General features: G+C 45.8%; 1 protein-coding gene across 6 annotated transcripts in view; it reads right to left on the bottom strand.

Annotated features, from left to right (window-relative positions):
* Nucleotides 1-22,939, bottom strand: part of LOC115106291 (kelch domain-containing protein 3) — a 78,059-nt gene that overhangs the window by 51,520 nt on the left and 3,600 nt on the right. For 2 of the 6 annotated variants that reach the window (XM_029628858.2, XM_029628859.2), the window contains exons 2-6: nucleotides 19,322-19,388; nucleotides 14,512-14,781; nucleotides 5,702-5,878; nucleotides 5,407-5,522; nucleotides 5,232-5,303 (exon numbers count right to left, since the gene is read on the bottom strand). In XM_029628858.2, the coding sequence (XP_029484718.1) occupies nucleotides 5,232-5,303; nucleotides 5,407-5,522; nucleotides 5,702-5,878; nucleotides 14,512-14,665 (519 nt within the window). In that variant the 5' untranslated portion in view covers nucleotides 14,666-14,781; nucleotides 19,322-19,388. Of the gene's footprint in view, nucleotides 1-5,231; nucleotides 5,304-5,406; nucleotides 5,523-5,701; nucleotides 5,879-14,511; nucleotides 14,782-19,316; nucleotides 19,389-22,939 lie in introns of all 6 variants that reach the window. The other 4 variants (XM_029628862.2, XM_065007760.1, XM_029628861.2 and 1 more) reach the window with 2 other exon arrangements.

Genomic DNA, 22,939 nt, shown 5'->3' on the forward strand with positions numbered 1-22,939 from the left:
AGGTGCCTCCGTTATGAGGTTTGCATCTAATTATTGTATAAAATGAATGAGTAGAGATGAAACGATTTGTGAAATGATGTAAGGTGATGTTAGGTGGAGCATTGGCTACACGGCGGGAAACGGTTCAACTCTGAGACTATCGATCCCGACATAATAAGAGAAATCTTAGATACTAATTACTAGTCTGCAGCTAGAAATTGTCAACCTGGGATGCGAAGACCGACAACCGCCGAAATATCTATTCTATGAGAAAATTCCTGAATGGTACTCTGAAGTACCCATTCTAACCGTAAAAGACTTCAGGAAAGAGAGAAAGATGCTGGGATGAACTTTCCAACAGAAAAACGGATGATTCCAAAGGAGATCACGACGACACAATGGGCGTAAATATATGTTGATTGCAATTATTTCGAATTAGTGAGCGTTCATGTGCAAAGGATTAACATCTCAATTAATATAATTATCAACTGTGTGTAGTGAGCCCTCTGTTCTTCCCGCCTGTTTTCAGTCCACACCCACTTCCCTCTGTCCACCAAGCCGTCATATCAGCTTAGCCCACTAGGGAACCTCCCTATCATTTCCTTGTAACCATATCTACTGTGTTTGTTTATGCATTTCTGTGATTATTTAGTTAGTTAGTAAATAAATGATTAAGACAATTGGTGTATGGATGATTCATAGTAAAGGCTGGGTTCGTGCAGATAACCAACAATTTACGACATTTGGAATGAGACTAACGATTTGTGGAACTGAATTAAAGAATAATTCATTAATCAGAAGACTAATTGATCAGATATTAAAAGGTATAACTTGGTAATCTGAAGATGTTCCTTGGTGCCCCGACTTCCTAGTTAATTACATTTACATGATTAGTTTCATCACGTAATAATAACTGGGGAATTGATTTGATAAAATAACAGTCTTCACTTTAATGGTGTCAAAGACCCGACACTCATAGACACATACAAATACAACAAACTAATGCAACTACCTGTTCATATACACATTAAAATACAACAAACTACCTGTTCATATACACATTAAAATACAACAAACTACCTGTTCATAGACACATTAAAATACAACAAACTACCTGTTCATATACACATTAAAATACAACAAACTACCTGTTCATAGACACATTAAAATACAACAAACTACCTGTTCATATACACATTAAAATACAACAAACTACCTGTTCATAGACACATTAAAATACAACAAACTACCTGTTCATATACACATTAAAATACAACAAACTACCTGTTCATATACACATTAAAATACATGTCAGAATGACCTTTGGTTGTGAGTGAGTTTAGTTTACAACAAACTAGGGACATAGACACATTAAAATGTTTCAACAAAGTACCTGTTTTAACCAGCCGAATAATTACAACAAACTCCCTGGGCAGGTTATTAAAAACAATTAAAATATAGACAAATTAATGAGCAGTGAGCAACATAGAACAAGCAAACTACCTGTTCATAGACACAGCAACATAGGACAAACTACCTGCATACAGACACATTAAAATAGGACAAGCAAACTAGCATACAGACAGATTAAAATACAACAAGCTACCTGTAGCATACAGACAGAGCAAAATAGGACAAACTACCTGTTCATACAGACACAGCAAAATAGGACAACAAGACTAGCATACAGACAGAGCAACATAGGACAAGCAAGACATAGCATACAGACAGAGCAAAATAGGACAAGCAAACTAGTTCATACAGACACATTAAAATAGGACAAGCAAGACTAGTTCATACAGATTAAAAGCAACATAGGACAAGACATAGCATAAAATACAACAAACTACCTGGACAAGCAAGACATAGCAACAAACAGAGCAACTAGGACAAGACATAGCATACAGACAACTACCTGTTCATAGAACAAGACATAGCATACAGAATGAGCAACATAGGACAAGACATAGACATACAGACAGAGCAACATAGGACAAGCAAGATTTTCAACTGCAGACAGAGCAACATAAAACAAGACATAGCATACAGACAGAGCTACATAGAACAAGCAAGACGTAGCATACAGACAGAGCAACATAGGACAAGCAAGACGTAGCATACAGACAGAGCAACATAGGACAAGCAAGACCAAGCATACAGACAGAGCAACATAGGACAAGCAAGACATAGCATACAGACAGAGCAACATAGGACAAGCAAGACGTAGCATACAGACAGAGCAACATAGGACAAGCAAGACGTAGCATACAGACAGAGCAACATAGGACAAGCAAGACATAGCATACAGAGAGAGCAACATAGGACAAAACATAGCATACAGACAGAGCAACATAGGACAAGACATAGCATACAGACAGAGCAACATAGAACAAGACATAGCATACAGACAGAGCAACATAGGACAAGACATAGCATACAGACAGAGCAACATAGGACAAGACATAGCATACAGACAGAACAACATAGGACAAGCAAGACGTAGCATACAGACAGAGCAACATAGGACAAGACAGAGCAACATAGGACAAGACATAGCATACAGACAGAACAACATAGGACAAGACATAGCATACAGACAGAGCAACATAGGACAAGCAAGACGTAGCATACAGACAGAGCAACATAGGACAAGACATAGCATACAGACAGAACAACATAGGACAAGACATAGCATACAGACAGAACAACATAGGACAAGCAAGACGTAGCATACAGACAGAGCAACATAGGACAAGACATAGCATACAGACAGAGCAACATAGGACAAGCAAGACATAGCATACAGACAGAGCAACATAGGACAAGCAAGACATAGCATACAGACAGAGCAACATAGGACAAGCAAGACGTAGCATACAGACAGAGCAACATAGAACAAAAAGCAACAAAACAAAGTCCATAAAAGCAACAGAGTGTTTCCACACCTCACAAGCTACAGATAACAGACAACATGGAAAGCGTCAACACACAGCTAGGGACCATGTTCACAAATCTGATTGACCTTTAGCCATGTCTTCATGCATTTTGTGAAAGTGTGATAGGTGGTGCAGTTATGTGTGTCTGATGGCAGTGTATTCCAGACATGGGAAGCTTTCACAGAGAGGTGGTGCTTTTCCTAAAGGTTATTTTCCTTAACTTCTTGAGTGTAGGGGGCAGGATCTTCGTTTTGGGAACAAAAAAAACATACCCATTTGAAACTGCCCATTTCTCAGGCCCAGAAATTAGAATATGCATATAATTGGCAGATTAGGATAGAAAACACTCTAAAGTTTCCAAAACTGTCAAAATATTGTCTGTGAGTATAACAGAACTGATAATGCAGGCGAAAACATGAGGAAAATCAAACCAGGAAGTGCCTTCTATTTTGAAAGCTCCATGTTCCATAGCCTGCCTTCGCTCCATTTAAAGAGATTTCAACCAGATTCCGTTTCCTACAGCTTCCTCAAGGTGTCAACAGTCTTTAGACATAGTTTCAGCATTTTATTTTCAAAAATGAGCAAGAAAGATAACATTGTGTCAGGTGTTCGTAGAGTTTTGTTTGCGCAACAGAGCTTGGGCTGCAATCGTCTCTCCCTCTCCTACTGAAAAAGACAGTTGCGGTTGATTATATTATCGATTATATATTTTAAAAACAACCTGAGGATTGATTATAAAAACGTTTGACATGTTTCTGTGGACATTATGGATATTATTTGGAATTTTCGTCTGCGTTGTCGTGACCGCTCGAGCCTGTGGATTTCTGAACATAACGCGCCAAACGAACTGAGGTATTTTGGATATAAAAATAATCTTTATAGAACAAAAGGAACATTTATTGTGTAACTGGGAATCTCCTGAGTGAAAACATCCGAAGATCATCAAAGGTAGGCGATTCATTTTTATTGCTTTTCTGATTTTCGTGACCAAGCTACTTTGATGCTAGGTGTTCATAATGTTTTGTCTAGTGATCGATAAACTTACAAACGCTTGGATCGCTTTCGCTGTAAAGCATATTTTCAAAATCTGACACGACAGGTGGATTAACATCAAGCTAAACTGTGTTTTCCTATATTGCACTTGTGATTTCATGAATATAAATATTTTTTGTAATATTATTTGAATGTGGCGCTCTGCAATTTAGCGGTTGTTGATGACAATTATCCCGCTAACGGGTAGCGTCAAGAAGTTAAACATTCCCGCATAAAGTGTTTGATGACATGTACAACACAAAGATGAACCTCTGGTAGTGGTGTGTGAGGGACTATTGAAGTAATAGTGAATATTAGCGCATGTTCGCGGTACACCTGGTAATCCGTCTGTCCCTGCGACATTGTGCATGTTGACCTGTTTAAAAGGTCTTACTTACATTGGCTACGGAGAGCGTGATCACACAGTCTTCCAGAACAGCAGGTACTCTCATGCATGCTTCAGTGTTATTTGCCTCGAAGCAAGAATAGAAGTTATTTAGCTCGTATGGTAGGCTCGTGTCACTGGGCAGTTCGCGGCTGTGCTTCCCTTTGTAGTCCGTAATAGTTTGCAACCTCTGTCACATCCGACGAGCGTCGGAGCCGGTGTAGTATGATTGAATCTTAATCCTGTATTGATGCTTTGTCTGTTTGATGTTTTTATTTGAGGGCATAGCGGGATTTCTTATAAGCTCCTTGAAAGCGGCAGCTATACTGTACATGTTGCATATATCATTTTGTTCAGTATAATATTGTCCAAAATAACAGCAATATGTTCCCTCCCGAATTTTCCCCTATCACTACATAAAACTTTACAGTTTTCACCCTGTAGTGATATCGTTTTCAGCAGGCAAGGTATGGGCAGGGTAACAGTATAATGTAGTGTAAAATTATCTCCCTTTTAGTTCTTGGCTGATTACCAGAGGATGTTTAAGGGCCTTTCTGTTATGTCCACTCAATAAAAATGGACTGGTAACGCCAACCCCCAGGAAGTGAAATGGTCTCAAACTGGACTGGTAACGCCAACCCCCAGGAAGTGAAATGGTCTCAACTGGACTAGTAACGCCAACCCCCAGGAAGTGAAATGGTCTCAAACTGGACTGGTAACGCCAACCCCCAGGAAGTGAAATGATCTCAACTGGACTAGTAACGCCAACCCCCAGGAAGTGAAATGGTCTCAACTGGACTGGTAACGCCAACCCCCAGGAAGTGAAATGGTCTCAACTGGACTGGTAACGCCAACCCCCAGGAAGTGAAATGGTCAGAGGTTAGGGTTGGGTAACTCACCCTTGCGTTGACTAGTGACCAGGCCATGGTGGTAGTGTCCAGCTTGTGAATGTCATTAGAGAAGCAGTCAGCCTGGAAGACAGAAGAGAACAGGGGAATGTCATGGTAACACCGAAACAAACAGAGGAGCTTCCCCAGGACACACGGGTCAGGGTTAGAGGTCAAGAATTCTTACCAGCTGCTCATACCCTCCAAAGATGTACATGGCCTTCCCCAGGATGCAAGCTGAGTGGCCGTCTCTCGCTCCCGGAACCGTCCCAGATATCTTAGGGGTGAACCACCGGTGGTTGTCTGGGGACCAAACAGGCATGTTATCCAGGAGATACTGTTCTAGAGGCTGCAGCTGTGGATACACCAAGTGGAAACATCTAACCCACATTAGCTAGCCAGGCAGGTGTTAGAGCTTGGTCTGCTTTATCTCCACTTCCAAATCAAGCCGACATACAACACAAACCATCAGGTGTACTTACTGACGTGGAAGGCATAGAGGACATTGCAGGCCCCCTCCGTGTCGTTACGACCCCCCCAGATGTAGATGGTATCGTCCAGCAGTACGGCTGTGTGACCGTAACGCATGTAGGGGACATCCCTGGCGTGTTCCCGACCACCTGTTCTCACTGGAGGCAACTTCATCCACCGCAGAGAAACTAGAGAGAGGAGACAGAGTATTACTACAGAGAGACACTAGTATTACTACAGAGACACACTAGTATTACTACAGAGACACACTAGTATTACTACAGAGAGGAGACAAGTATTACTACAGAGAGACACTAGTATTACTACAGAGACACTAGAGAGAAGAGACCAAGACAAGTATTACTACAGAGAGACACGAGTATTACTACAGAGAGACACAAGTATTACTACAGAGACACTAGTATTACTACAGAGACACACGAGTGGAGGATGTTATGGCAGCAATGTTCCTACATCTAGTAGAAAGCCTTCCCAGAAGAGTGGAGGCTGTTATAGCAGCAATGTTCCTACATCTAGTGGAAAGCCTTCCCAAAAGAGTGGAGGCTGTTATAGCAGCAATGTTCCTACATCTAGTGGAAAGCCTTCCCAAAAGAGTGGAGGCTGTTATAGCAGCAATGTTCCTACATCTAGTGGAAAGCCTTCCCAGAAGAGTGGAGGCTGTTATATCAGCAATGTTCCTACATCTAGTGGAAAGCCTTCCCAAAAGAGTGGAGGCTGTTATAGCAGCAATGTTCCTACATCTAGTGGAAAGCCTTCCCAGAAGAGTGGAGGCTGTTATAGCAGCAATGTTCCTACATCTAGTGGAAAGCCTTCCCAGAAGAGTGGAGGCTGTTATAGCAGCAATGTTCCTACATCTAGTGGAAAGCCTTCCCAGAAGAGTGGAGGCTGTTATAGCAGCAATGTTCCTACATCTAGTGGAAAGCCTTCCCAGAAGAGTGGAGGCTGTTATAGCAGCAATGTTCCAACATCTAGTGGAAAGCCTTCCCAGAAGAGTGGAGGCTGTTATAGCAGCAATGTTCCAACATCTAGTGGAAAGCCTTCCCAGAAGAGTGGAGGCTGTTATGGCAGCAATGTTCCAACATCTAGTGGACAGCCTTCCCAGAAGAGTGGAGGCTGTTATAGCAGCAATGTTCCTACATCTAGTGGACAGCCTTCCCAGAAGAGTGGAGGCTGTTATAGCAGCAATGTTCCAACATCTAGTGGAAAGCCTTCCCAGAAGAGTGGAGGCTGTTATAGCAGCAATGTTCCAACATCTAGTGGAAAGCCTTCCCAGAAGAGTGGAGGCTGTTATGGCAGCAATGTTCCAACATTTTTATTTTTATTTATTTTACCTTTATTTAACCAGGTAAGCAAGTTGAGAACAAGTTCTCATTTACAATTGCGACCTGGCCAAGATAAAGCAAAGCAGTTCGACACATACAACGACACAGAGTTACACATGGAGTAAAACAAACATACAGTCAATAATACAGTAAAAAAAAAACAAGTCTATATACAATGTGAGCAAATTAGGTGAGAAGGGAGGTAAAGGCAAAAAAGGCAATGGTGGCAAAGTAAATACAATATAGCAAGTAAAACACTGGAATGGTAGTTTTGCAATGGAAGAATGTGCAAAGTAGAAATAAAAATAATGGGGTGCAAAGGAGCAAAATAAATAAATAAATTAAATACAGTTGGGAAAGAGGTAGTTGTTTGGGCTAAATTATAGGTGGGCTATGTACAGGTGCAGTAATCTGTAAGATGCTCTGACAGTTGGTGCTTAAAGCTAGTGAGGGAGATAAGTGTTTCCAATTTAAGAGATTTTTGTAGTTCGTTCCAGTCATTGGCAGCGGAGAACTGGAAGGAGAGGCGGCCAAAGAAAGAATTGGTTTTGGGGGTGACTAGAGAGATATACCTGCTGGAGCGTGTGCTACAGGTGGGAGATGCTATGGTGACCAGCGAGCTGAGATAAGGGGGGACTTTACCTAGCAGGGTCTTGTAGATGACATGGAGCCAGTGGGTTTGGCGACGAGTATGAAGCGAGGGCCAGCCAACGAGAGCGTACAGGTCACAATGGTGGGTAGTATATGGGGCTTTGGTGACAAAACGGATTGCACTGTGATAGACTGCATCCAATTTGTTGAGTAGGGTATTGGAGGCTATTTTGTAAATGACATCGCCAAAGTCGAGGATTGGTAGGATGGTCAATTTTACAAGGGTATGTTTGGCAGCATGAGTGAAGGATGCTTTGTTGCGAAATAGGAAGCCAATCTTTGGATTGGAGATGTTTGATATGGGTCTGGAAGGAGAGTTTACAGTCTAACCAGACACCTAAGTATTTGTAGTTGTCCACGTATTCTAAGTCAGAGCCGTCCAGAGTAGTGATGTTGGACATGCGGGTAGGTGCAGGTAGCGATCGGTTGAAGAGCATGCATTTAGTTTTACTTGTATTTAAGAGCAATTGGAGGCCACGGAAGGAGAGTTGTATGGCATTGAAGCTTGCCTGGAGGGTTGTTAACACAGTGTCCAAAGAAGGGCCGGAAGTATACAGAATGGTGTCGTCTGCGTAGAGGTGGATCAGAGACTCACCAGCAGCAAGAGCGACCTCATTGATGTATACAGAGAAGAGAGTCGGTCCAAGAATTGAACCCTGTGGCACCCCCATAGAGACTGCCAGAGGTCCGGACAGCAGACCCTCCGATTTGACACACTGAACTCTATCAGAGAAGTAGTTGGTGAACCAGGCGAGGCAATCATTTGAGAAACCAAGGCTGTCGAGTCTGCCGATGAGGATGCGGTGGTTGACAGAGTCGAAAGCCTTGGCCAGATCAATGAATACGGCTGCACAGTAATGTTTCTTATCGATGGCGGTTAAGATATCGTTTAGGACCTTGAGCGTGGCTGAGGTGCACCCATGACCAGCTCTGAAACCAGATTTCATAGCAGAGAAGGTATGGTGAGATTCGAAATGGTCGGTAATCTGTTTGTTGACTTGGCTTTCGAAGACCTTAGAAAGGCATGGTAGGATAGATATAGGTCTGTAACAGTTTGGGTCAAGAGTGTCCCCCTTTGAAGAGGGGGATGACCGCAGCTGCTTTCCAATCTTTGGGAATCTCAGATGACACGAAAGAGAGGTTGAACAGGCTAGTAATAGGGGTGGCAACAATTTCGGCAGATAATTTTAGAAAGAAAGGGTCCAGATTGTCTAGCCCGGCTGATTTGTAGGGGTCCAGATTTTTCAGCTCTTTCAGAACTTCAGCTGAATGGATTTGGGAGAAGGAGAAATGGGGAAGGCTTGGGCGAGTTGCTGTTGGGGGTGCAGTGCTGTTGACCGGGGTAGGAGTTGCCAGGTGGAAAGCATGGCCAGCCGTAGAAAAATGCTTATTGAAATTCTCAATTATGGTGGATTTATCAGTGGTGACAGTGTTTCCTATCTTCAGTGCAGTGGGCAGCTGGGAGGAGGTGTTCTTATTCTCCATGGACTTTACAGTGTCCCAGAACTTTTTAGAGTTAGTGTTGCAGGAAGCAAATTTCTGCTTGAAAAAGCTAGCCTTGGCTTTTCTAACTGCCTGTGTATAACGGTTTCTGGCTACCCTGAACAGCTGCATATCACGGGGGCTGTTCGATGCTAATGCAGAACGCCATAGGATGTTTTTGTGTTGGTTAAGGGCAGTCAGGTCTGGGGAGAACCAAGGGCTATATCTGTTCCTGGTTCTAATTTTCTTGAATGGGGCATGTTTATTTAAGATTGTTAGGAAGGCATTTTTAAAAAATATCCAGGCATCCTCTACTGACGGGATGAGATCAATATCCTTCCAGGACACCCCGGCCAGGTCGATTAGAAAGGCCTGCTCGCTGAAGTGTTTCAGGGAGCGTTTTACAGTGATGAGTGGAGGTCGTTTGACCGCTGACCCATTACGGATGCAGGCAATGAGGCAGTGATCGCTGAGATCTTGGTTGAAGACAGCAGAGGTGTATTTAGAGGGGAAGTTGGTTAGGATGATATCTATGAGGGTGCCCGTGTTTAAGGCTTTGGGGGTACCTGGTAGGTTCATTGATAATTTGTGTGAGATTGAGGGCATCAAGTTTAGATTGTAGGATGGCTGGGGTGTTAAGCATGTTCCAGTTTAGGTCGCCTAGCAGCACGAGCTCTGAAGATAGATGGGGGGCAATCAGTTCACATATGGTGTCCAGAGCACAGCTGGGGGCAGAGGGTGGACTATAGCAGGCGGCAACGGTGAGAGACTTGTTTTTAGAAAGGTGGATTTTTAAAAGTAGAAGTTCAAATTGTTTGGGTACAGACCTGGATAGTAGGACAGAACTCTGCAGGCTATCTTTGCAGTAGATTGCAACACCGCCCCCTTTGGCAGTTCTATCTTGTCTGAAAATGTTGTAGTTTGGAATTAAAATTTCTGAATTTTTGGTGGTCTTCCTAAGCCAGGATTCAGACACAGCTAGAACATCCGGGTTGGCAGAGTGTGCTAAAGCAGTGAAAAGAACAAACTTAGGGAGGAGGCTTCTAATGTTAACATGCATGAAACCAAGGCTATTACGGTTACAGAAGTCATCAAAAGAGAGCGCCTGGGGAATAGGAGTGGAGCTAGGCACTGCAGGGCCTGGATTCACCTCTACATCGCCAGAGGAACATAGGAGGAGAAGAATAAGGGTACGGCTAAAAGCAATAAGAATTGGTCGTCTAGAACGTCTGGAACAGAGAGTAAAAGGAGGTTTCTGGGGGCGATAAAAAGCATCAAGGTATAATGTACAGACAAAGGTATGGTAGGATGTGAATACAGTGGAGGTAAACCTAGGTATTGAGTGATGAAGAGAGATATATTGTCTCTAGAAACATCATTGAAACCAGGAGATGTCATTGCATGTGTGGGTGGTGGAACTAATAAGTTGGATAAGGTATAGTGAGCAGGACTAGAGGCTCTACAGTGAAATAAGCCAATAAACACTAACCAGAACAGCAATGGACAAGACATATTGACATTAAGGAGAGGCATCCTTAGTCGAGTGATCAAAAGGGTCCAGGGAGTGGAGAGGTTGGTTTGGGGGTCACGGCGATTTAGACAGCTAGCCAGGACATCGGTAGCAAGCTAGCATAGGATGGAGGTCTGTTGTTAGCCACCTCTTGCGTTCCGTCAGTAGATTAGTGGAGTTCCGTGTTGTAGAGGGGATTAGTCCAAATCACACAACAACAAAAAAATAAAAACAATAGATATAGTTATAGAGGCCCAAGAAGAAACATAATAATAATAAAAATAAATAAATTGTCCGATTGTCTATTCTGAGAGCAGCCGGTAAGACAGCTAACGGTTAGCAGGCCGCAGATGGGCATTCAGGTAACGTCGCGACGGAGGAGCCAGCCGGATCTCCTTCGGGTAGATAACGTCGGCAGTCCAGTTGTGAAGGCCCGGTGGGGCTCCGCGTAGGCAGTAAAACGGGTCCGGATAGGTGACTGCAGCCCAGGAGTGATTGACGGAGCTCAGGAGTGGTTGACGGAGCTGGCTAGCTCCGGAGTAATTGATGTTTGCTCCGGAATCGACGAAAGCAGATAGACACACGGATAGCAGCCAGCTAGCTGTGAGATCCGGGAGTGAATGTCCAGAGAGCAGTTGAAATCCAGGGACATGGAGAGAAAAATCGGTCCGGTATGTTCCGTTCGAGCGCGCTGCGCCCGTACAAAACTGGCGATAGATTTTCGAGTTAAAGGATAGCTGATGACCACAAACCGTGGTTAGCTGAATACTAACGAGTTGCCAGTAAAGAAGCTAACTAGCTTCTGATTAGCTCCTGGCTAGCTTCTGGCTAGCTTCTTGGAGGATTGCAGATTTGAGGTAAATAATACGTATTTATACATATCAATTGGTGAGGCAGGTTGCAGGAGAGTGTATTGAAGATGAGTTGATGGAAAATAAAAATAAAATGTATGTGAAAAAAGTTGTAAATATATATATATATATACACGACACGACAAGACGAGGACAAAAGACGTCTGAACTGCTATGCCATCTCGTATGTTAAAAAACATCTAGTGGAAAGCCTTCCCAGAAGAGTGGAGGCTGTTATGGCAGCAATGTTCCAACATCTAGTGGACAGCCTTCCCAGAAGAGTGGAGGCTGTTATAGCAGCAATGTTCCAACATCTAGTGGAAAGCCTTCCCAGAAGAGTGGAGGCTGTTATAGCAGCAATGTTCCAACATCTAGTGGAAAGCCTTCCCAGAAGAGTGGAGGCTGTTATAGCAGCAATGTTCCTACATCTAGTGGAACGCCTTCCCAGAAGAGTGGAGGCTGTTATGGCAGCAATGTTCCAACATCTAGTGGAAAACCTTCCCAGAAGAACTCCATATTAATGCCCATGATTTTGGAATGAGATGTTGAGGAGCAGGTGTCCACATACCAAAAGTATCTTTATAATGGAGTTTCAAAACAACTTCATTGTTTGATTGTAAAAGAAAATCAAAACCTGTTTCGTCATCTAGCTCTACTTGGAAAAAGATGAATCATCAGAAGCAGCCAGTGTCTACTGACCCCTCCTGTCTCAGCCTCCAGTATTTATGCTGCAGTAGTTTATGTGTCGGGGGGCTAGGGTCAGTTTGTTATATCTGGAGTACTTCTCCTGTCCTATTCGGTGTCCTGTGTGAATTTAAGTGTGCCCTCTCTCTTTCTCTCTTTCTTTCTCTCTCTCGGAGGACCTGAGCCCTAGGACCATGCCCCAGGACTACCTGACATGATGACTCCTTGCTGTCCCCAGTCCACCTGGCTGTGCTGCTGCTCCAGTTTCAACTGTTCTGTCTTATTATTATTTGAACATGCTGGTCATGTTCTGTTATAATCTCCACCCGGCACAGCCAGAAGAGGACTGGCCACCCCACATAGCCTGGTTCCTCTCTAGGTTTCTTCCTAGGTTTTGGCCTTTCTAGGGAGTTTTTCCTAGCCACCGTGCTTCTACACCTGCATTGCTTGCTGTTTGGGGTTTTAGGGTGGGTTTCTGTACAGCACTTTGAGATATCAGCTGATGTACGAAGGGCTATATAAATAAATGTGATTTGATTGTAATGTTTTCGCCATCTCAGATAGCTCCCTGTAGAAACTAGTAGCGCCCTCGTTTTGAAAAGCCTGCCTTTGAGGGTGGGAACAAGGAAGTAGGGTTCCCGTCAGGCTGTAGTCTTTACAAAGCAAAATGGGAAAATGAGTCAACCTACATATCCCGCATTGTCCTGGCAGATAGCAACATCGTTGAGACAGCCATATCTACTCTCTGCTAGCCTGAAAAAAGGCCATAACTGATGCTACAAAACATGACTTCACTCATTTTTAGATCAGACAGCAGGCTCTACCAACCAATGTATCTTCCGGCGAGAAAATTACACCCCAAATAGTGTCAAGCAGTGAAGGTTCGCTTTATTCAGCTGTGCTGAAAAACACCTGTGAGTGTGTGGCAGACAGACAAAGTTTAGAAACAGATTAGGACTAGATGGTGTGGAACCCAAGAGAGGTGCTGGAGGTGAGACCTCCGGATCTTCTATACTTACTGACCCCATTCCCCACATCCGGCTCTTCTATACCTACTGACCCCATTCCCCACATCCGGCTCTTCTATACCTACTGACCCCATTCCCCACGCCCGTCTCTTCTATACCTACTGACCCCATTCCCCACGTCCGGCTCTTCTATACCTACTGACCCCATTCCCGTCTCTTCTATACCTACTGACCCCATTCCCGCTCTTCTATACCTACTGACCCCATTCCCGCTCTTCTATACTTACTGACCCCATTCCCGTCTCTTCTATACCTACTGACCCCATTCCCGTCTCTTCTATACCTACTGACCCCATTCCCGTCTCTTCTATACCTACTGACCCCATTCCCGTCTCTTCTATACCTACTGACCCCATTCCCGCTCTTCTATACCTACTGACCCCATTCCCGCTCTTCTATACCTACTGACCCCATTCCCGCTCTTCTATACTTACTGACCCCATTCCCCACGTCCGGCTCTTCTATACCTACTGACCCCATTCCCCATGTCCTGCTCTTCTATACTTACTGACCCCATTCCCCATGTCCAGCTCTTCTATACTTACTGACCCCATTCCCTGCTCTTCTATACCTACTGACCCCATTCCCCACGTCCTGCTCTTCTATACCTACTGACCCCATTCCCCACGTCCGGATCTTCTATACCTACTGACCCCATTCCCCACATCCGGCTCTTCTATACCTACTGACCCCATTCCCCACGTCCGGCTCTTCTATACCTACTGACCCCATTCCCCACGTCCCGCTCTTCTATACCTACTGACCCCATTCCCCACGTCCGGCTCTTCTATACCTACTGACCCCATTCCCCACGTCCCGCTCTTCCAGATTGACTTCCTTTCTTCCACACTCATCTGAAGAACTACACTACTTCATAATGACCGACAGATCCTGATGTCACCATGACATCAGAGGGCAAAATGATAGATCTTAAGATGAAAGTGGTTAGATTTCAATATCAAAGGACTGGCCATTTGAAGTTGAGAAAAACCGGAGGTAATTTAGGGAAAGACGAGCATGCATGGGACATACTTAGAACTGACGGAACCTAAGCCTAGACAGTCATATCATTAATAATCGAGCTGTGTTTGGTCTATAACAGTAACCTACCTGTGTTGAAGACGTGTACATCTATCTGTCTCAGCGTAAGCCTAGACAGTCATCTGTGTTTGGTCTATAACAGTAGCCTACCTGTGTTGAAGACGTGTACATCTATCTGTCTCAGCGTAAGCCTAGACAGTCATCTGTGTTTGGTCTACAACAATAACCTACCTGTGTTGAAGACGTGTACATCTATCTGTCTCAGCGTCTCGTAGTCGTCTCCAGAACAGTACCCTCCGAAGGAGAACACCTTGTGTCCCACGGAGACAGCAGCATGGTTCACCCTCCGCGGCCCTCCGTCCAGGTGGGTCGTCCAGCGCCACATCCCACACCTCCACTCAGCTAGCACCGCACCTGTCCTCCTCACCCTGGCAGCCCGTCACCCAGTGCTACACCATCACCCTGTGTTCTGCTGCCACCTCATCCACCCTCAGACGCTACCTACCCAGACAGAGAGAGAGGAGAGAGGTGTTACAGCCATTCAGACAGACACTACCTACCCAGACAGAGAGAGGAGAGAGGTGTTACAGCGATTCAGACAGACACTACCTACCCAGACAGAGAGGTTAGGTGTTACAGCGATTCAGACAGACACTACCTACCCAGACAGAGAGAGGAGAGGTGTTAGTGATTCAGACAGACACTACCTACCCAGACAGAGGTTAGGTGTCACAGCCATTCAGACAGACACTACCTACCCAGACAGAGAGGTTAGGTGTTACAGCCATTCAGACAGACACTACCTACCCAGACAGAGGTTAGATGTTACAGCATTCCTACACCATCACAGTCTTAACCAGAACGACTTAGTCAAATGCAATCAACTAAGCAAGGTCAAAACCCACATCACAGTCATTGCAAGTAAAGCACCATTGTAGGTGTGAGTATGTTGAAAAATCATTAACTCTGAGTAGAAATGAAGATGACTGAGAAGGAGGTATGAAGACAGCCCTCTGGGGTTCATTTCTGTTCGGCTGTTGACAGCTCCTCAGGCCCCTGTGTTATCCATGCGGTCACTGGTTGGGCCTCTGCTAGGAGGCGGTCACTGGTTGGGCCTCTGCTAGGAGGCGGTCACTGGTTGGGCCTCTGCTAGGAGGCGGTCACTGGTTGGGCCTCTGCTAGGAGGCGGTCACTGGTTGGGCCTCTGCTAGGGGGCGGTCACTGGTTGGGCCTCTGCTAGGAGGCGGTCACTGGTTGGGCCTCTGCTAGGAGGCGGTCACTGGTTGGGCCTCTGCTAGGAGGCGGTCACTGGTTGGGCCTCTGCTAGGAGGCGGTCACTGGTTGGGCCTCTGCTAGGAGGCGGTCACTGGTTGGGCCTCTGCTAGGAGGCGGTCACTGGTTGGGCCTCTGCTAGGAGGCGGTCACTGGTTGGGCCTCTGCTAGGAGGCGGTCACTGGTTGGGCCTCTGCTAGGAGGCGGTCACTGGTTGGGCCTCTGCTAGGAGGCGGTCACTGGTTGGGCCTCTGCTAGGAGGCGGTCACTGGTTGGGCCTCTGCTAGGAGGCGGTCACTGGTTGGGCCTCTGCTAGGAGGTGGTCACTGGTTGGGCCTCTGCTAGGAGGTGGTCACTGGTTGGGCCTCTGCTAGAAGGGTATTATAGGAGGTGGTCACTGGTTGGGCCTCTGCTAGAAGGGTATTATAGGAGGTGGTCACTGGTTGGGCCTCTGCTAGAAGGGTATTATAGGAGGTGGTCACTGGTTGGGCCTCTGCTAGGAGGGTATTATAGGAGGTGGTCACTGGTTGGGCCTCTGCTAGGAGGGTATTATAGGAGGTGGTCACTGGTTGGGCCTCTGCTAGGAGGGTATTATAGGAGGTGGTCACTGGTTGGGCCTCTGCTAGAAGGGTATTATAGGAGGTGGTCACTGGTTGGGCCTCTGCTAGGAGGGTATTATAGGAGGTACACTGGTTGGGCCTCTGCTAGGAGGGTATTATAGGTGGTGGTCACTGGTTGGGCCTCTAAATCCAAATGTCCCCTTTACAATGGCCTCCTTGCCCCCTCTGACAACACTAAAAAGAGTGGCGCATAAAAACAGATTGTCAGAGATATGTACGCAGAGGAACACAAAGCTTTCCACCTTCTCCACTACGGTCCTGTTGATACGGATAGGGGGGTGCTCCCTCTGCTGTTTCCTGAAGTCCACGATCAGCTCCTTCGTTTTGTTGAGGGAAAGGTTATTTTCTTGACACCACACTCCGAGGGCCCTCACCTCCTCCCTGTAGGACGTCTCGTCGTTGTTGCTAATCAAGCCTACCACTGTTGTGTCGTCTGCAAACTTAATGATTGAGTTGGAGGCGTGCTTGTCCATGCAGTCATGGGTGAACAGGGAGTACAGGAGAGGGCTCAGAACGCACCATTGTGGGGCCCCAGTGTTGAGGATCAGCGAAGTGAAGTTGTTGTTTCCTACCTTCACCACCTCGGGGCGACCCGTCAGAAAGTCCAGGACCCAGTTGCACAGGGCGGAGTTCAGATCCAGGCCCTTGAGCTTAATGATGAGCTTGGAGGGTACTATGGTGTTGAATGCTGAGCTAGTCAATGAACAGCATTCTTACATAGGTATTCCTCTTGTCCGGGTTGGGATAGGACAATGCGATTGCGATTACATCGTCTGTGGACCTATTTGGATGGTAAGCAAATTGGAGTGGGTCTAGGGTGGAGGTGATATGATCCTTGACTAGTCTCTCAAAGCACTTCATGATGACTGAAGTGAGTGCTACGGGGCGATAGTCGTTCAGCTCAGTTACCTTTGCTTCCTTGGGTACAGGAACAATAGTGGACAATTTGAAGCATGTGGGGACAGCAGACTGGGATAGGGATTGATTGAATACGTCCGTAAACACTCCAGCCAGCTGGTCTCCACATGCTCTGAGGATGCGGCTAGGGATGTCGTTTAGGCCGGTGGCCCTGCGAGGGTTAACACGCTTAAAATATTTTACTCACGTCGGCCACGGAGAACGAGAGCCCACAGTCCTTGGGAGTCTGGCCGCTTTGGAGGCACTGTGTTCACCTTATTCGCCCAATTTGAGTTTTTTAGCTTGCCCCGGAGCAAGACTTCAGTGTCTGCAACATGGCTGGTTTTTCCTTTGTAATCCATGATTGTCTGTAGAACGTCTGTAATCCCTACCATATACGTCTCGTGTCTGAGCTGCTGAATTTCCACTCCACTGTCTCTGTACTGACATTTTGCCTGTTTGATTGCCTTTTCGGAGAGAATAACTACACTGACTTGTATTCAACCATATTCCCAGTTACTTTGCCGTGGTCGAATGCTGCCATCTATCCACGGTTTCTGTTTTGGGTAGGTTTTAATAGTCACAGTGGGAATAACATCCCTATACACTTCCTGATGAACTCAGTCACTGTGTCCGTGTATAAGTCAATGTTATTCTCAGAGGCTCCCGGAACATATCCCAGTCCACGTGATCAAAACAATTTTGAAGCGTGGATTCCGATTGATCACACCAGCGTTGATTAACCTTTAAGCACGGGTACTTTCTGTTTGAGCGTCAGCCTATTAGGAAGGGAGGACAAAAATAGAGTTGTGACCCGATTTGCCAAAGGGAGGGCGGGGGAGGGCCTTGTAGGCATCCCGGAAGGGGGAGTAGCAGTGGTTGAGTGTTTTTCCAGCACGAGTACTACAGTCAATGTGTTGATAGAACTTCGGTAGTTTTCCTCAAATTTGCTTTGTTAAAATCCTCAGCTACAATAAATGCGGCCTCAGTTCCTTGAGGGCCATCGTGGGAATATACATGGCTGTGACTACCTCTTGGGAGGTATCTCTTGGGAGGTAATACAGTCTTTATTTGATTGTGAGGTATTCTAGGTCGGGTGAACAAAAGGACTTGAGTTTCTGTATGTCACAATCACAGTAATTAATCATGAAACATACACTACCGCGTTTCTTCTTCCCAGAGAGTTCTTAATTCCTGTCTGCGCAATGTACTGAGAACCCAGCTGGCTGTATGGATGAGGACAGTATATCCCGAGAGAGCCATGTTCCCGTGAAACAGAGTATGATACAATCACTTATGTTTCTCTGGAAGGAGATCCTCGCCCTGAGCTTGTCTACTTTATGGTCCAGAGACTGAACATTAGCGAGTAATAGAAATCCACCTCGAATACCGCTTCTCCGCCAGCGGCGTCTTGGAGCAGCCTCTGGGATAAGTTCAACCTGGAGGGTACGAACAAAGTATCCAATTCGGGAAAGTCGTATTCCTGGTCGTAATGCTGAAGAGTTACCACCACGCTGATATCCAAAAGTTGTTTCTGGCTGTATGTAACACAAAAAACGTTCTTGGCTAATAACACAAATATGTTTTAAATACTGCCATGTCTGTCTGCGCCATCATCGAAACCCAGCATATAGCACGTTGTATAGGATGGTCATCGAAACCCAGCATATAGCACACGTTCTATGGAATGGTCATCGAAACCCAGCATATAGCACGTTCTATGGGATGGTCATCGAAACCCAGCATATAGCACACATTCTATGGGATGGTCATCGAAACCCAGCATATAGCACACGTTCTATGGTATGGTCATCGAAACCCAGCATATAGCACGTTCTATGGGATGGTCATCGAAACCCAGCATATAGCACGTTCTATGGGATGGTCATCGGAACCCAGCATATAGCACGTTCTATGGGATGGTCATCGGAACCCAGCATATAGCACGTTCTATGGGATGGTCATCGGAACCCAGCATATAGCACGTTCTATGGGATGGTCATAAACTGTATTAATTTATGTCTGAGATATGAACATGACTGGGGATTCAAACATCTGCATCTACTCATCATCAACTTCTACCTGGTCTACCTCACATTTGTGTTCGACATGTGGTGTCATCGGGAAAAGCCTGTATCAACCCTTGATACAGTTCGCAAATCAACTTTTGAGGTTTGTCAGAATAGCATCTAGCTTGTCCAGTGTTTAATGCACAGAGAATAAAGTGTTCTATTTGTAAAAATTTACCTCACCTCTGTCACAGACTGGTCTTCCCTGGCTGCCTGATCCTGCTGAAACCCCTGTCACTCTCTGATCCTCCTAAAATGAAGCATGGCAAAGAATGACCTTGGTGTATATTTATACAATATATTATCCAAGAACAGAATCAATGGTTGAATAATTGAAATGACCATCATTGCCAGAGCCCAGACTGTAGCTACTGTAGGTCGACCCATTGCCAGATCCCAGACTGTAGCTACTGTAGGTCGACCCATTGCCAGATCCCAGACTGTAGCTACTGTAGGTCGACCCATTGCCAGAGCCCAGACTGTAGCTACTGTAGGTCGACCCATTGCCAGAGCCCAGACTGTAGCTACTGTAGGTCGACCCATTGCCAGATCCCAGACTGTAGCTACTGTAGGTCGACCCATTGCCAGAGCCCAGACTGTAGCTACTGTAGGTCGACCCGGGTCATTCTCGTGAAACCATTCAAATACAAAGTAATGATTTTAAATGTAAAACATGGAAGTTAGTAATATAACAAAATATCATAATAAAGATAGTGTTCTCTACCTTGCACAAAGAGTCATTTCAATAAAAAAATATTCTGGAAAAAATTAATGGATGTTCTACTAGATGTTTTCAAATGACAGAAATTAATAACTGAATATTTATGTATAATAATAATAATAATGAAAAGACTGACGTTCTCACCTCTACAACCTGACTGACGTTCTCACCTCTACAACCTGACTGACGTTCTCACCTCTACAACCTGACTGACGTTCTCACCTCTACAACCTGACTGACGTTCTCACCTCTACAACCTGACTGACGTTCTCACCTCTACAACCTGACTGACGTTCTCACCTCTACAACCTGACTGACGTTCTCACCTCTACAACCTGACTGACGTTCTCACCTCTACAACCTGACTGACGTTCTCACCTCCACAACCTGACTGACGTTCTCACCTCCACAACCTGACTGACGTTCTCACCTCCACAACCTGACTGAAGTTCTCACCTCTACAACCTGACTGACGTTCTCACCTCCACAACCTGACTGACGTTCTCACCTCCACAACCTGACTGACGTTCTCACCTCCGCAACATGTTTGAAGGACTGTTCACACAGAGTTTGATTTTCAATGAAGCAACACATCTGCCACTACCTTCAAGATGGCTACCAGGTAAGCAGATATCTTTACATTTCTCCAGTTAAAAAGTTAAACATTCTCTTGTCAGACTGCGTACACGACACTATTGATTATCATTACAGATACAGGTAGTTTTCCACAATTAGAAAAGATTTTGATTTAAAATGTTCTATGAAAATATACTTAAATAATGCCTAATTATGTACATTGAATAACAATTTGCTTAGTCATCATGTCTTCTCTATTGTTAGCAAAACATGCCAAGTTTCCTCACCGCTACAATTTAAGGCCAGTTGCAGTAGAGAGAACTTCTGTTTCGGCAATGAGAAATGTATCATTACAGACTATTTTTAAATAAATATAACTGCAAGAAGGTCCCTTAGAAACCTGGATTCCAAATTGAAATCGCATTGAAAAGAGAGTGACTTCAAAAAAACTAAAACATAATGGTTTGTCCTCGGGGTTTTGTCTGCTAAATAAGTTCTGTTATACTCACAGACATGATTCAAACAGTTTTAGAGTGTTTTCTATCCAAATGTACTAATAATATGCATATCTTATCTTCTGTGGATGAGTAGCAGGCAGTTGAATTTGGACATGCATTTCATCCGGACGTGAAAATACTGACCCCTGTCACCAAGAAGTCAGCGTGCCAGCTACATCAGTCACCGTGCCAGCTACATCAGTCACCGTGCCAGCTACATCAGTCACAGCTACATCAGTCACCGTGCCAGCTACATCAGTCACCGTGCCAGCTACATCAGTCACCGTGCCAGCTACATCAGTCACCGTGCCAGCTACATCAGTCACAGCTACATCAGTCACCGTGCCAGCTACATCAGTCACAGCTACGTCAGTCACCGTGCCAGCTACGTCAGTCACCGTGCCAGCTACGTCAGTCACCGTGCCAGCTACGTCAGTCACCGTGCCAGCTGCGTCAGTCACAGCTACATCAGTCACCGTGCCAGCTACATCAGTCACCGTGCCAGCTGCATCAGTCACCGTGCCAGCTGCATCAGTCACCGTGCCAGCTGCATCAGTCACCGTGCCAGCTGCATCAGTCACCGTGCCAGCTACATCAGTCACCGTGCCAGCTACATCAGTCACCGTGCCAGCTACATCAGTCACCGTGCCAGCTGCATCAGTCACCGTGCCAGCTGCATCAGTCACCGTGCCAGCTGCATCAGTCACCGTGCCAGCTACATCAGTCACCGTGCCAGCTACATCAGTCACAGCTACATCAGTCACAGCTACATCAGTCACAGCTGCATCAGTCACAGCTACATCAGTCACAGCTACATCAGTCACCGTGCCAGCTGCATCAGTCACCGTGCCGGCTACATCAGTCACCGTGCCGGCTACATCAGTCACCGTGCCGGCTACATCAGTCACCGTGCCGGCTACAACAGTCACCGTGCCGGCTACATCAGTCACCGTGCCAGCTGCATCAGTCACCGTGCCAGCTACATCAGTCACCGTGCCAGCTACATCAGTCAACTGCTCTGTTGTATTTTAAAACTCTGAACTACGATCAACTCTCCCGTCCTGATCCAGCCAGCCTTCCAGAACTATTGCCTTCACACAGCCTGTCATCCCGCTCTGTGGTGTGGCGTGGTCCTAAATCTGGCCTTCTGAAAACTGCACAGCCTACCTGACCGTTCAGAGACGTGGCCACAGCCTACCAGACCGCTCAGAGACGTGGCCACAGCCTACCTGACCGCTCAGAGGCGTCCTGATAGTCCTTAAGCACACCGTTGACGCTTTGTGAAAGTTTCACCCCCTGGTAATGAGGTTAGGTACAATGGGACTTTTTGTAAAAGGACTTCATAAAATGAAAACATAGCAATGTATCAACTTACGTGGCATCCAAGAGGGCCAACCAACTGCCTGATAGAGAACGCAGTGATGACATCCAAGAGGGCCAACCAACTGTCTGATAGTGAACGCAGTGATGACATCAAAGAGGGCCAACCAACTGTCTGGTAGAGAACGCGGTGATGACATCAGAGGACCAACCAACTGTCTGGTAGAAAACGTGGTGATGACATCCAAGAGGGCCAACCAACTGTCTGATAGAGAACGCAGTGATGACATCCAAGAGGGCCAACCAACTGTCTGGTAGAGAACGCAGTGATGACATCCAAGAGGGCCAACCAACTGTCTGATAGAGAACGCAGTGATGACATCCAAGAGGGCCAACCAACTGTCTGGTAGAGAACGCAGTGATGACATCCAAGAGGGCCAACCAACTGTCTGGTAGAAAACGCAGTGATGACATCCAAGAGGGCCAACCAACTGTCTGGTAGAAAACGCAGTGATGACATCCAAGAGGGCCAACCAACTGTCTGGTAGAAAACGCAGTGATGACATCCAAGAGGGCCAACCAACTGTCTGGTAGAAAACGCAGTGATGACATCCAAGAGGGCCAACCAACTGTCTGGTAGAAAACGCAGTGATGACATCCAAGAGGGCCAACCAACTGTCTGGTAGA

The sequence above is a fragment of the Oncorhynchus nerka genome, linkage group LG23, assembly GCF_034236695.1.
Source record: "Oncorhynchus nerka isolate Pitt River linkage group LG23, Oner_Uvic_2.0, whole genome shotgun sequence".
NCBI classification, from domain to species: Eukaryota; Metazoa; Chordata; class Actinopteri; order Salmoniformes; family Salmonidae; genus Oncorhynchus; species Oncorhynchus nerka.